General features: G+C 37.0%; 1 protein-coding gene across 1 annotated transcript in view; it reads right to left on the bottom strand.

Annotated features, from left to right (window-relative positions):
* The window catches only part of NLK (nemo like kinase), a 167,823-nt gene that overhangs the window by 30,169 nt on the left and 121,450 nt on the right, over positions 1–16,204 (bottom strand). The window contains exons 4-5 of the mRNA XM_081805422.1: positions 2,377–2,483; positions 737–822 (exon numbers count right to left, since the gene is read on the bottom strand). Of these exons, the coding sequence (XP_081661548.1) occupies positions 737–822; positions 2,377–2,483 (193 nt within the window). The remainder of the gene's footprint in view (positions 1–736; positions 823–2,376; positions 2,484–16,204) is intronic.

Here is a 16,204-nt window from a genome sequence, read left to right as displayed (position 1 = left end):
GCAGGGAGCCTGCTTCTCCCTCTGACCCTCCCCCCTCTCATGTGCTCTCTCTCTCTCATTCTCTCTGTCTCAAATAAATAAATAAAAATCTTTAAAAAAAAAAAGATTTTATTTATTTGAGAGAGAGAGAGCATGAACAGGGTGAGGGGGCAGAGGGAGAAGCAGACTCCCTGCTGAGCAGGGAGCCCCACATGGGGCTTGATCCCAGGACTCCCGGATCATGGCCTGAACCAAAGGCAGGTATTTAACCATCTGAGCCACCCAAGCGCCCCTAGTATTTTCACTTTTAAGTGTTTCCACTTCCTTACTTGGCTACTTCAGTCACACAGGGCATAGAAATGTTAGCTGTGCAAAAACAGTCTTCTTGAAAGCCATACTTCATTCTCATATAAATAACTTACTAGTCTTGCAATATTTCTTTTGATATATACTTCCTTTAGCATTGGAACAATCTAAAAAGAAATTACCTTCTCTATCTTCTTTCTGGTCACATTGTAATAATTCCAATTTCAGTGTTTCCAAAACATATGCAAACTATCATGAAGAAATCACGAGTCAAGATGACAAATCAGTTACTATGGCCATGACTAGTAATACTGCTAGAGAAAACTCGGTTCTTTAATTATTTGGTAAAGTGATAAAAATAAATTTAACTCTTTCACAAAAACACACTGTTCTTAAACCTGCCTTGGCATTCTAAATTTTTCTCAGATATTTAAAGAAACTGAAAAGCTACCTTTAGAACACAGTTGCTGTTCACAAGGAGATTCCCTGGCTTAATGTCTCGATGTAAAATGCCAGCTGAATGGAGATATTTCAAACCTGAAATAACAAACGGATTTAATTGCAGATATTTAATTCTTTTCACTCAACCAATGATTTGGGGAAAACCACGGTAACAGAGAATACAGGATTTAAGATTGTTCTCTAAATAATGGCATAATAAACGTTATTAAAAGCTTGACTTAGTCCTACCTCAAAAAACTGTAATTTTGTAAAATAAAGTGTCATCAAAGGTTGCACAATCTACAGATAATGCCTATAATTCAAAAGATGAGTTAGGTTTAAATATAGATAAGCTTTTCAGGCGCTGGAATTAAAGTTGACCATACCAATATCCTTGAATTGTTCCTAAGTGTGGGCGGCTACTGGAGCTCTGCTCTTGGTACTCTCAACCTGTGATTCTGAGCCAGCTCCAACAAATCCTCAATACCCCCCAGGGAGCCCTTCCCAGGGCAGATTTTGACTGATAAGACAAAATTCGGTAACCTGCCCAGGTTTGTCAGTAGTATTCCCCACCACTGAGATTCAGGAGGGGTCCCAGGGCAGATTTTCACTGGTAAGACAAAATTCAGTAACCTGCCCAGGTTTGTCAGTAGTATTCCCCACCACCCAGATTCAAGAGGGGTAGTTAATTACTTTAAAATATTTTTGACATATTAAAAGACTGAGTTTTAGCACTGTTAGAAAAAGGTCACAGCTTCAAGGCTGAGTCTTTTGAATAAAACACAGCAAATCATATATTTTTTTATAAGTGTAAAAAAAGACCCAATATCTACTATCTTCCTTCTGTCCCCTGCCACAGAATATCAACACATCTATGGAAGGTGAACATCCTAGTTTTAACGCCTTGTGTGTGTTTTCATTCTCTTGGTAGATGCTTTTTAATCTCCATAAAGAATACCTGAATCTATGAATCCTGGTGTGGGAGCGGAGGGAGAAGAGTGTTTTACTAGGTAAGAAAGCTGTGTCAGCTTTAAACGATTCTCCATTTGTAACAGCAAAATTCCAGAGGATATACCTGATGGCCAGAAGAAGCTCTAGCAATGTCGGTTCAAACTGCCTATCAAGTCAGTGCTCTTTAATGAGCCGGTCTGGAGAATTATATTGCTGTTTCTCAGCCTCCTTGATGCTTTGGCTTTAAGAGTCTTGTTTTTCTAGAGTTGGACTCAGGTATACCAGCCAACACTTGGACCACACTTGAAGAATAAATGTCATCCATAAGGAACATAGTTACTTTTCAATTGAGTCACCTGATGCCAGCCACATACTCCTACTAAAGGCTGTATAAAGGAAACTTTGTGACAGACCACAGGGTTCCACAAACCATCCTGCTTATATACCTCCCTAGATTAACCTACTTAACTGAGTAATGAATTAGGGCTTTCTCTTCTATCAGTGAAAGTAAGAACCATTTGGCCACTCTTAAAAGCCTCTTAACATCAAGTGTAGAGATCATTAAATATACCTTGGTCAAAAGAAAAAAGTCTTTAGGGAAGAAAAAAGCCTTGGAAGGTCAGATTAAAGTTCAAATGAAAAGCAAAACATTTCACTTATACAGTGCCACTACCTTTTTCTTCAAAAAGAAAATCTTACCTCGCAAAATCTGATAAAGAAAAACTTTGACATGATCTGAGCTGAGTGGTTGAGGAGAGACGATAATTTTATGTAGGTCACTCTGCATCAATTCTGTGACAACATATCTTGAGGTTTTAAGTTAAGGAGAATTCCAAGAATTCAGCCCCCAATCCCCTCAAAGTCGGCACTAGGTCTAAAGAATAACTTCCATTCTTAAAGCTGGGAAAAGCTTAGGGAAAGAAAGCTTCTAGACAGCATTACAGAGGTAAAAATTCCAGCCCTCACAAGATAAAAAAATTGCCAAAATTAAAGAATTTACCATTTAGAAGTTAGCAGAAATAAACTGTCTCTATAATTAGCATTACAAAAGAAAAATAAGGATAAACATTTTTGAAGTTAATTCAAATGTAGTTAACACAGAGTTCTATTAGTTTCAGGTGTACAATATAGTGATTCAACAATTCTATACAGTACTCAGTGCTCATCATGATAAATGCACTCTTAATCCCCTTCACCTATTTCACCCATCCCCCCAATCACTTTCTCTCTGGTAATTTTTTTCTGTAGTTAAGAGTCTGGTTTTTTTCCTTTGTTCGTTTTGTTTCTTAAATTCCACACGAGTGAAATCATATGGTGTTTGTCTTTCTCCAACTGACTTATTTTGTTTAGCATTATACCCTCTAGATCCATCCATGGTTGTTGCAAATGGCAAGATTTCATTCTTTTTTATATTCCAGTGTGTATCTATATACCACATATTCTTTATCCATTCATCTATCGATGGACACTTGGGTTGCTTCCATCATTTGGCTACTGTAAATAATGCTGCAATAAACATAGGGGTGCATATATCTCTTTGAATTAGTGTTTTTGTATTTTGGGGGTAAATACCCAGTAGTGAGATTACTGGATCCTAAGGCATTTTATTTATTTATTTATTTTTTTGAGGAACCTCCATACTGTTTTCCGCAGTGGCTACACCAGTTTGCGTTCCCACCAACAGCGCACCAGGGCTCCTTTCTCTCCACATCCACCAACACCTGTTGTTTCTTATGTTGTTGATTTTAGCCATTCTGATAGGTATGAGGTGACATCTCATTGTAGTTTTGATATGCATTTCCCTGATGACAAGAGATGTTGAGAATCTTTTCATGTGTCTGTTGACCATCTGTATGTCTTCTGCCCATTTTTAATTATTTTTTTTGGATGTTCAGTTGCATAGTTTTTTATATATATTGTATACTAACCCTTTATTGGGTATGTCATTGGCAAATATCTTCTCAAAAATAATAAACATTTTATTTTTTAAAAGATTTTATTAGAGAGAGAGCGTGCGTGAGCAAGAGAGCACAAGCAGGGGGAGCAGCAGAGGGAGAGGGAGAAGCAGGCTCCCAGCTGAGCAGGGAGCCCGACGCGGGGCTCGATCCCAGGACCCTGAGATCATGACCTGAGCCGAAAGCAGATGCTTAGCTGACTGAGCCACCCAGGCGCCCCAAGGATAAACATTTTAAATGACAGCCAGGCCAGGAAGAATGTGAAGACCAAAGAGTCTCAGGATCTATTCAGACATGTTACTGGAGCATCCTCTGAATCCAAACAAGAGAGGATTGGGGGTCTCACCCTAGGCCACCATGGCACCAATGGAAAGGATGACAACCTACCCATCAACTGTGGCATAAGTTGCTTTGTGAAGAATAGTATTCCTAGAAATGCGTAAAATGATTAGTTCAAATCCAAGTCTATCTACAATCTTAATTCTTTTAGTATTTAACTTTTTTTTTTTTTTTTACATTTATGGCTCCTTTATTAAGTTTTAAGCTTCCTATGTTTTGTACTTTTATACTCTCAGGGTTTTGTTCAAACAACACATGCCAGATAATCAAAGGCTGGAGCCTGGGGAGCAATGAAGATGTGGAATTCAGAACTCTTATGAAGGTAACTCTTTTGTTTTATCTAAAATAGGACAAATTCATGTCTTACCCTGTGCAGTTAAGGACTCATTACAAGTATGGGTGAATTTTATGATTTAAATTTTTTAACCTTCCTTAAGACAAGGGGAGACTACCCTTGATTTCAGGAGATTCCTATTAGGTTTCAAATTCTTTGGACACCTCGTGAAAGTCAATTTCATGTTCTGAGTTGGAACACTAAAGCTCCCCTAGCCCTGTACAACTCAAAGCAGGGAAAGGCAAAACAACAACAAAGCAGAGCTGTTACTGGGCTGCAGTTGTTCCGCTTTCTTAGTTCTTCAGATCCTAACTTTCTTCTTGCAGAGCAATATTATGGAATCTTTTGAAAGGACAACCCACCCGACAGCCTGTGAAACACTTCTTGTATCAGTATTGTCCCACAGCTAGTCCTAGAAGATAGACAATCTTAAGGGGCAGCTGTAGTCTTAGGGTGCTTGGCATGAACTATAAATGAACTAAGACGGTCACAGGACTCCTGTTTTAGCATTTACATGCTTGCTGTAAGGGTAAATGCTAGGCATATAAAAATAAAGATGAGAAGGAGTCTGCTTTCAAAACTCAAATTTTTAAAAAGTGTTGTTAGGCTTTGGATTTTACTTTTATGAGCTTTAAAGACTCTTGTAAGTAAGTGGTCATTATCTGGGGAGAGTGATTTAAAAACCCTTCTAATTTAACATTTTAAAAAGCAAAAACAGGTAGTAACAAGTTGAAAGTAGGGAGGAGAATTAGTAACTGATAACACCTGACAGTCAAAACGCCCTCCTTGAGACATTTTCTTCAAATGGCTTCTAGAACACCCAACTGTTGGCTTTTCTCTCATTGGTTGTTCCTTCTCAATCCTCCTTTGTTGTTTCCCTTCTCCAACCACTAATGTTGAAATGCCCCAGGGTTTGGTCCTCTTGTCTTTCCACACTCACTTTCTTGGGTAATTGGATCCAATCCCAAGACTTTAAACAATATACATGCAGATGACTCCCAATTTTATATCTCTACTTAATCTTGTTTCCTTAAGTCCAGCCTTGTTTATCAAACTGTCTACTCATCATCTCCTCTAGATGTCTGACATCTCAAACTGTCCAAAACTGTCCAAACGTGTATTCTCCATTTTCCCCCCACCAAATTATTCTAGTTGTAGGCTTTGCTATAACAAACCTATTTTTCCAGCAAGCTGCTCATACCACAAGCCACAAACCTTGGAGACATCCCAGATTGCTCTTTTTCTCTCTTACTCTACCTCCAATCCATCAGGGAATCCTGTTGGTTCTTTCAAAATCTAGCCACAGAATTAGACTACTTCTTAACATGTCCACTGTTACCTCCCTTGGCCCAAGACCTTTAGATTTCTAAAACACAGCAGCCAGAATAAATTTTTGACTCTTATATTTCTATTTTGTCTAAATATTGACAGTGACTTTACTATATAGAAAATGTAATTTTTAATGTTTTTATATTCTTAGGTTACTTTTATTTTAGGTTTTATTAATCAGATTCTTTCCAAAGAATTACATTCTATTCCATAATGAAGGTTAGTGAGGAAATGAGATTTCTCATGTAGAATTTCCTAAGGAGAGTTTTCGGTGACATGCTAGAATCATCCTATAAAACAATACATATCAGTTAAATTACGATATTATTACCAGGGTTAGATTTGGGTTTTTTCTTAATAGCTTAAATTTTTTTCTTACAGATATTTTTAAACACATGGAAAACCTGAAAGAATTAAAGAGTGATCACACACATATATATACATCCACCCCCTAGATTCTACACTTAACATTTTGCCATATTTGCTTTAGTTCATGTTTATCCATGGCTCTTTCCATTCATCAATTCATCTTATTTTTTTGGCTGCATTTCACAGGACATTTTTTTGATTGTCACTCTTCTGCAAAAGTTTCCCATTTCATTTAGAGTCAAAGCCAAAGTCCTTAAAATGTCCTTAACATGGCCATAAATGATCTGTCCTCCTTACTTCTCTGACCTTCTCTCCTACCATTTTTGCTATTCTCTAAACATACTAGACACACTCTGACCTTAGGCCTTTGCTCTAGTTGTTCCCTCCGCCTGGAATGGGCTTCCCCAGACACCATGGCTTTCACCTCCTTTGTGTTATTGTTCAAATCATATCTTTTGAATGAGGCCTACCTTGACCATTTAATACTGCATCTTGCATGCCTTATACAATAGCTACCCACTTGCATAGCTCTACTTTTTCTTCCTTTAGTACTTACCCTACATAATTTACTTATTATGTTTATTGTTTATCTGTCTCCCCAACCCTGCCCCATGAGGGCAAGGGTTTTTGTCTGTTTTGTTCACAAGTCTATCCCAAATTCTCAGAAACAAATGCCTACATACAGTTATGTCTCCTATAAACATCTGTTGGGTGAATGAAATTATATATATATACATACACACACACACACACACACATATATATGTATGGGTAACTAGGTACACCAGCACTCTACTAAGTATCTTAAATATATCATCTCATCTAATTTTCATGGCAATCCTACAAGGGAGGTGGTGGTATTCCCAATTATAGATGAGGAAATTGAGGCTAACAGAAGGCAAGTAACCTAAGGTTTACACAGTAGTAAAGTTGGACTTGACTGTGTTTAAGATTGTTTCAATGGCTGGATTTTATTTTCCTTTTTTTGAGTTATAATTTGAAAAACTGTAATAAAATATACTATATGTTCACTCTGTTTCTTATAGAAGACTTTCAGCTAATCAATGCAAAAGCAATGCTACGTGAGTAAAAAAAAAATTGCCATTTTTCAACCTCTATGACATCATGGATACAGGCACCAATTACCAATGGCTGCTAAAACCATTTGAAAGGGATGAGACTGATGAGCATCACCTCAATCCACCACTCAACCCTAGCAACACTTAATGTGCGATATTATGTCTATGTGATATTCACACCACTGCCCAAAAAAGTATTCGTGTCTTTAAAAAAACTCAATATAGGGGTGCCTGGGTGGCTCGGTTAGGCGTCCGACTCTGGATTTTGGCTTGGGTCATGATCTCAGGATTGTGAGATCAGGTCCCATGTTGAGCTGGTGTTGGGCTCTGCGCTGGACATGGAACCTGCTTAAGACTCTCTCTCTTCTTCTGCCCCCCGTAGCTTCTCTCAAAAAACAAAAAAAACAAACCTCAATATAATCAATCCTCTAGCTCCAATTACCAGTTTACTAGAAATATGGGGAATAAAAGAACAAGAGACACCATGAAGAAGCAATCAGCTAAACACACAATGTGGATCAAACACAGTGTGGATCATTCTTCAGGAAAAATTCTCCAACAAATAAATGACCAAAAAAAAGGGGAGGGTGGGTATGTGAGGGTAAGGGAAGGTAGGAATGTTCGGGATAAGAGAGTCTAAAGAGATGTAATAACCAAACGCAATATATGGACTTTGTTTAGAACCTGATTCAAACAAACCTGATTAAAAAAGAGATCTTTGAGGAAATCAGGGAATATTAAGAAATTAGCTAATTTTATTAGGTGTGAAAATGACATAATGGTTAGGCTTTTAAAGTCCTTAACAGTTAGAAATGCATATTTAAGTATTTATAGGTAAAATAATTTGATGTTTGGGATCTACTTTAAAATAACTCCAGCCTTCTTTTTCTGGCCCTCAATAAAGAGAGAGGAAATGAGATTGGCAAAATGATGAATAATTGTTGAATCTGGGTATTGGGTAAATGATAGTTATTACATGATTATCTCTACTTTTCTGTATTTTTGAAAAATTTCCAAAAAAGTTAAAAAAAACTTCCACTGTAGAAAACTGGGGAAATACAAAAAAGCCAAGGAACAGAAAAACTACCCAGAATCCTACCTCTGTGAACGAACCTATTAACATCTTTGTGAAAATGTTGTACGTGTGTGTGTGTGTGCACGTGTGTGTGTATTTGAAATTGGGATTATAACATATACATGGTGTTGCTGCCTGTTTTCTTAACTTAATAAAATCTAAGCATTTTCTCCTGTTATTAAATATTCTAATAAAGCAGAATTCTTATGACCATATAGTGTTCTAATGTACAAATAGAATTCATTTATCCAATCTATCATTGTTGAAAATCCAAGTTATTTCTAATTTTTTTTCCTTTAAATAAGCCTGAGATAAACATCATATATCTCTATCCATATCTTTATGTGAATGATTATTTTCTAATACATTCCTGTAAGTGGAATTATGGTGTCGAAGTAGAACATATTACATATATTTATTTTTTCATTTAAAATAACTTGTGAACACTTTCCATGGTATATAATTCTTTTATATAATTTTAAGTGCTTAAATAGTATTCCATTTTTTGGAATATGTCATGACTTAAGCAATCCCTAACACTGGACGTTTAGGTTATTACTGTGTAACTGTAATGTAGCTCTGTGGGATGGCTTAGAGCTTTATAGTTTTGTTTCATGAGGGATCCTCAATTATGTATAGATCCTTTCTCTTGGGTTAATCCATTTCTCTGGAGAAAAGTCTTCCAAACTTCTGTCTTAGAAGGCACAGGCCAGGCTGCCAGGGTTCTGTATGAGTTGGGGAAGGGGCCGAAGACACCATAACTCAGCTCCAGGGAATAAAGCTTTAGTCTTCTGCAGGATAGAAAAAGAAGATCCGAATCTTACTATTTCCCTCTTGTATATACTTAAAAACTTTTTCCCCACTAGGAAATCTTATCATAGAGATAGGAAAAAACTTCTACTTGTACCATTAAGCCTTAATCAGAAGTCCCAATATTTTTGAGTTGGTTCCAAAATCTCAAAGGACCAAAAACAGAAACATTATACATAAACAACAGCAACAAAAACAAAAAAACTTTACAACTGCCATCACCGTATTAAGGGTTGTTAACTTGAGACTTTACTCAGGAAAAAAAAAAATTCCTAAAGACAGTATGATGCACTTATCTGTATGGGCTGTCAGTCATGTCTGATGAGTCTGATAACTTTTTGTTCCTGCAAGGATTGAAAAGTTCTTGCATGGAAGTAAAAAGCAGGTTATATTCTATTCTACCTTTCATATCTACAAAATGGGTAGCCAAGTTGTGATGCCAGAATCTTTACTGTTAGTAGTGACAGTTGATATGCATGCAAGTAGCAGAGAGAAAACATCTTAATTTTCAAGTTATCGGGTTGAATTCATATTGCTGGCACTTGAAAAATCTTGCTTTGACTTATAAAAGGAATAAACGACACAGAAGCCAAAAACAGAGAAAAGTATAAAATAATGTCATATGCTTTCTTCTAACAGAGACTACATTTTCAAAGAAAGGGGAAAAGGAAAACATTGGCTGGAATGGTTAAGGTTCTACAACCAGATTATTTTATAAATAATTATTCATTTCAGGGGCACCTGGGTGGCTCAGTCGTTAAGTGTCTGCCTTCGGCCCAGGTCATGATCCCAGGGTTCTGGGATCGAGCCCCGCATCGGGTTCCCTGCTCGGCGGGAAGCCTGCTTCTCCCTCTCCCACTCCCCCTGCTTGTGTTCCTTCTCTCACTGTCTCTCACTCTGTCAAATAAATAAATAAAATTTTAAAAAAATTATTCATTTCAGAAAAAAATTCGTACATTTCATTTAGCATTACAAAACATGTATTTCTAGATCAGGGTGTTGTTCACCCTCAATCTATTGGATCTGAACTGACAATACTGGACCATTACTGACCAACAAAAATAATAATTTCATATGGTTTAACCCTAACACAGAGAAAAGTATATCAGGTATCAAAATGAAAAGCAAGGTACTGAAAATGAATATAAAGCATGATTTCAAACGGTAAAGTCAATTCTTCTCTACTAAGACCACATACATATGTGTATAATTTCTCATAAAATATAAACCAGCGGGTATTCCCCCTGCTAAACACAAAGGACTAGATTATCATGTCACTGTCCTCAGGATCTGTGAGTCTGAAAAACCTTTTATTCAATTGCCTGTTGTAATACTTAAGAAAGGAGAGTGCGACTTTCATACCTCTGCTTAAGAAGATGATAAGCTGACTTAAAAAGAGAATGAGACAGAGCACTGAGTGATGTAGAGAATTGTTGAATCTCTATATTGTACACCTGAAACTAATATAGCACGGTATGTTACCTATATTGGAATTAAAATAAAAAACTTAATAAAAATGAAAAAAAATTGAATGGGGGTAGGTTGATAAACTTTTAAATTAACCAGAAAGTCCAGGGCAAAACCACATAGAGCCCCTGTCCATCTTTACCATTTTGTTTATTACCTCTGTGCAGAGGGGCTTTCCTCTCCTCTAAAATATTTTATTATTTATTTATTTTTTCCCCCGTATTTAATTATTTTGATTTATTAACACTGAGTTATTATTTATTTTTAAAGATTTTATTTATTTGTCAGAGAGAGACAGACAGACAGAGAGGGAGGGAGGGCATGGGGGGGAGGGGCAGAGGGAGAAGCAGGCTTCACACTGAGCAAAGAGCCCCATGTGGGACTTGATCCCAGGACTTGGGATCATGACCTGAGCCGAAGGCAGACGCTTAACCGACTGAGCCACCCAGGTGTCCCTCCTCTAAAATATTTTAAACACAGAAGACTGAAAGATTTTAAATGTATTATTTTTATAAAGTGATTAAAATGACAATTCTGCAGAGAATTAAGTTTTATCAAGTTTTAGTTTAACAAAGTAAACTCTTCAGGGGAAATACATTTTTCACTCCACAAATAAAAGGGTTTTTTCTTCACAGAAAACAAGCCAACAAACAGGCCAAACCTTTAAAAACTTGATTTCTCTGTACAATACAATTCCTGAATTTGAAGATTTAACAATATTATAGCTTCAGAAATTTAGAAGCAACACACACCACTTTATGATAAGGTTTCTGCTTTGCTCCAACAGAAATCCTCTGAAGTCTCAATCCCCAGCATAATGTCTCCCAGATGTCTCAACTAGTTGCCATGCCAACTAAAGCAGCTTAAATTAAATGAGGGCCCGAAAAAGCACCTGCATCACTCCAGGTCTGTTGCGCATTAAATAAAGCTCTCTTGACAGGGACTCAGAGGTGCCATTAACTTGAACAGCAGCTATCTGATGATTGTTTCTGAGTAATTTAATGAGGGTCTCCAAACAAGAGGGAAAACAGGGTATGCTTTTCCTCTCTAGGTCCTTCTAAATGGGACAGCCTCTCCAACAGCTGGTGTACCCACTGGGTCAATGACTTTGCTATGGCCGTTTAAGTTACCTTTGGGTAAAGAGAAAATATTAAAGTTAGGGTTTTCAGGAGAATATTAACAGATTAACCATTTTCCCCTATTAAAACTCATCATTAAAACTAGGATCATAAAAAACACTGCACGGTATGCCAACCTGAGAGTGATCTGAACAGCCCTGTTATAAAATAAATTGCTGCTGATTGCAGCAATTAGTTAAGTAGCTCCACGAAATATGGATTTCTAAATGTACTGATTTGCTTCAGAAAAACGAACGATGCAAATTAACAATTATAAATTCGGCGGGGGGGTGGGGGGCAGCTCTGATGCCTCAGGTGCCCAAGACAAACAACAGTGTTTCCATGTTGTTTTAAAGACCTTTTTGTTGCCAATCTTGTTATTCTTGCTAATGTTGACATTCTAGAAACTTATTTTTAACGGGGTAGAAAACAGTGCTTTTGATGCTTTCTCAAATATTATTCGTCACTGGGGGCTATCACTTAATAGAAACAAACTCAGGCCAGGGAGGTTAGGTGATTTACCCCAAGTCACATTCCCAGTCAGAAAAAATGCTAGAACTACCTTTGGCTTCCCAATTTCTGGTCTAACCAACCTGTTTCCCATAGGAGCCTGCCTACTACTATTCCCATTTCTTACCCAAGTATCATCATAGTATGCAGATTACTTTGAAATAAAGAAAAGCTGAATTACCTTTTTTTTAGATTTTATTTTTAAGTAATCTCTACACCCAACATAGAGCTTGAATTTACAACCCCGAGATCAAGAGTCCCATTCTCTGCCGACTGAGTCAGCCAGGCGCCCCCGAATTACTTTTAATTATGTGCTATGAGGAGAAGAAAAGGAGAAAGGAACCTAACTTTTTGTTGAAGCTTCTGTGTGCCATTTTTTATGTCACCTCATTTAATTCTCACAATACCTAACTTGAAACTATCCCTATTTAAGAGATGAGCACACTGAGGCTGGGAGAGCTTAAGCTGTTGACACAGAGCTTGGATTCAAACCTAGGTTGTAATGATTCTGCAGTCTGACCTTTTCCACAAAATTTTCCTTCACTTTGTTTACTATTAAGAGAGAAAATGAAATTCATGAGAATGCCATTACTTGCACTGTTGCAAAACCAGGTTTCAAACAAAAATCAGAAATTCAATACTACAATACATGATGCATCTTTTAGAATCCCTCCCTTGCCATGTGTTTTCAAATGGGAAGTCACTCTCTATTCTTCAACAAATATTCTGAATAGGAGCATGTGCCAGGCACCATTCTAGGCACTGAAAATTCAATGGTGTGCAAGAATGTCACTGCCTTCGCTGACTTTATAGTCTAACAAGGGAGATGGACAATTAAACAAGCAATTACAATAGATTTGCTCAAAGATTACAACATCACGGCTGTTAATCTCATAAAGCCCTTTAGGCACTGCTTTGCAATTGAATATGCCAGACTTGCCATCACACAGCCAACAGAAATAAGAGAAACAAGGTAGTCCAACCAACAGATATTCTTTTAAAGAGATAAATCTCTAAATTATTAGGACTGCTAAATTCCAATAACTACAGAGATTTAGACCTTTAAACATGTAAGAAAACCAGGGTGTCTGGTTGGCTCAGTCAGTAGAGCATGTGGCTCTTGATCTTGGGGTTTTAAGTTCGAGCCCCACACTGGATGTAGAGATTGCTTAAAAATATAATCTTAAAAAAAAAAAATGTGAGAAAACCATCAAGATTTCTTCAGCTGCTACTGGATTTCTAAATTAGATGCACATTCTAATTGGCAATTTACCTCTATCTGTAAAAACACATACATTTGGTTTCCTTAAAATGGTTCACCTAAAAAAATTTTTTTTTAAAACATGAGAAATAATAAAAATAAAAGCAATTAACACTTACTGAGTTCTTACTATGCACCAGGCACATTCTAAGCACTTTGAATTATCTCAAAGAATTCTCACAACACAAGTCACAGGCTATTATAAAGAACTAATTGTTCTCTTTTTGAATTTGAGTCTTTCCTTTTGGAAGGAACTGAATCCGAAGATGTCTGAAGTAATTGCCCAAATCCACACAAGTACTCTTATTCATTTCTTCTAGCACCTGAATTAGTCTTAGTTCTGTCACTAGTAGGCCACAGCCTCAAATAAGAAATAACCCCACAATTTGCTAAGGGATTATTTCAGTTTTCTGAAAAGTATTTTTGAGCCTACTTATATGCCATTTTTAACATAGGTCCTCTCATTTAATCCTCATAACAATCTGGGACTATTCCCATGTCAGATCTAGACTGGGGGTGAGGAATGTCAGGGTGACAGGTTAAATAATGATGCTCCTTTTGCCAACAACAGAAAAAGAAGACAAAAGTTAAAAAATCAGAGATGAGTTTTTCTACCTCACATTCTTTGCCTCTGTCTCTTTCTACCTCCTGAGTATTCCACTTCCTTCAAATCTTACTTTTACCTTTCTTTAGTCAAATTATAAAGCTAAAATTGATGTTAACAAACATTTCCTTGTACCTATGAATCATATATGCTTACTTGAAATAGTTTCTTGAATAGCTTCATGTTCCCTATCCTCTTTAAATAGATGAGAACTTAAAAAATTAGCATATGTGTGCATATGTCAGCCTATTATTCATAAACATATAAATATAAAAATAATAGGGACTCCCAGCTAACATATTGTGTGTGGTGGGGTAGAGGGTATAGCTAGCAGCCCTTGACAAGAAAATGGGAAGAAAAAAAAAAGCCTTCACTAGAGATTGCTGGAAATATAGGACAGTCCTTTGGTGGGAGGTCTAAGTTGAGAATATAAGTTTGGGAATCATTAGATACAGTAAGAAATAATCTGTACTTTCTACTAAATGAAGTCTGCCATAGACAGATTTTTTATTGATCCTGCTGCTTTTAGTCACAATCTTCCTTTTCTTTGCACAAAATTTTTCTTTTTTTATTAAAAGTTTTTTCATTTCTTTCCTTTTTTTATTTAAAAAACCTGGATATTGAAATTATGGAAGCACATCACCATTAATGAGTTATAAATTCAAACTTAACATCATGACATTCTTTAGAATAATGCACATCAGTGTCATTAGCAGAATTTTTAGTGCATAGTGCCCAAATATAGTACGCAGGACGCCCTGCTAGAATTCTACAAAAGTTGCTGAGGATGAAAATGTGTTCATGAAGGACAGAGACTGAAGCAGGAAAAAAAGCAAAAAATAAAAAAGGAATCTTCTAAGGATCAAAGAAATGAGGTGGGACAATATTAGAGATACCGGAAAGTCAGAGAAAAGAGAAGTATTTAAGATTAAAACCAGTTTTGCACAATTTTCCTTGATGCAAAAATGATTATGGGCAAGAAGACTAGGAAACTATCTAGAGCCTGGCAGCCCACCATACCCTCAATGGTAAGCCTCCCCTGACCCCTTCCTCCAATTAAAACAAATCTGTACTATGATCAGTATTTGCTTAACTCACCTCTAGGATGCTGCATCTATTTTTAGGAAGTAATGTACGAATGTATCACAATCAGCCCCATGCCAGAAAACCTGATTACTCTGTCAAAGGTAATTCTGCAGAAAAAGCTACACAATCACCACAGAAACAAATGCTGACACCAGATTCTGACCTTCAATTATGAGTAAGATGAATGACTCCTTTTCTGTTTTTAGGAAGTCATGATTATTCAAAGCAGTCTTAGAGGCTGCAGGGCTGGTGCCAGCACCATCTTTGTGTAACCATCATCATTAGCATCCATAAATACTGACTGGGCACCAAGTGGGTGTAGAGAGCATGCTAACTCAATGACAAAACAGTGAAAAAAGATGGATGAAGGCAAGGCAACATTCAAGAGGTTAGAAAAGACTGAGATTGATACGTAAAAATCAAGTACAGAAAACAAGGAAGCAGAAAGATTTTAATGTACTGTACATGGCCACAGAAGCTTGACTGGAAAAGAAAAATATTTACTGACAAAAAAAGTGCTGATAGGGGTGCCTGGGTGGCTCAGATGGTTAAGCGTCTGCCTTCGGCTCAGGTCATGATCCCAGGGTCCTGGGATCGAGCCCCACATCAGGTTCCTGGCTCAGCGTGGAGCCCGCTTCTCCCTCTCCCTCTGCCTCTCCCCCTGCTCATGCTCTCTCTGTATCTCTGTGTCTGAAATGAATAAAATCTTTTAAAAAAAAAAAAGTGCTGATATTTACTGAGACTTTTCTATAGATTAAGCACCTAGCTTTAAATTTACTTAGCCTCATGTACTGTTAATTACTCTAAGAAGTACTATTCTGGTTCCATTATACAAACAAGCCAAGAGGTTTAGAGAGCTAAAGGAACCAACCAAAGGTCATAGCTAGTATGCAGCAGAGCAAATGCAAGATCCTGGCCTTTGTTCTTAACTTGTGCTCTGTCTTTCAAAAGATAAAGTAAACTTCGGGGAAAATGGCGAAGAAAATAATTCTACTTCAGAAGCAAAGACCAAGAAGCTGGTTTTAAATATGAGGAGTTAAACGAATTTAGGCAGTGGGAGGCAGTGTGGTGTAGGCTTTAGAATGAAAGGCCAGGTTAAAAATCTCAACTGCTACTTACTAGCTTGATTATATTGCGCAAGTTAAATAACTTCTCTGAGTTTCTGCGTTTATAAAATAGGCACAATGATAT

This window comes from Leptonychotes weddellii, chromosome 15 (assembly GCF_054177405.1).
Source record: "Leptonychotes weddellii isolate Sample4059 chromosome 15, ASM5417740v2, whole genome shotgun sequence".
In the NCBI taxonomy this organism is placed as follows: Eukaryota; Metazoa; Chordata; class Mammalia; order Carnivora; family Phocidae; genus Leptonychotes; species Leptonychotes weddellii.
The sequence above is the reverse complement of the archived record's forward strand: the minus strand, read 5'-3'. Positions and strand labels throughout refer to the sequence as shown.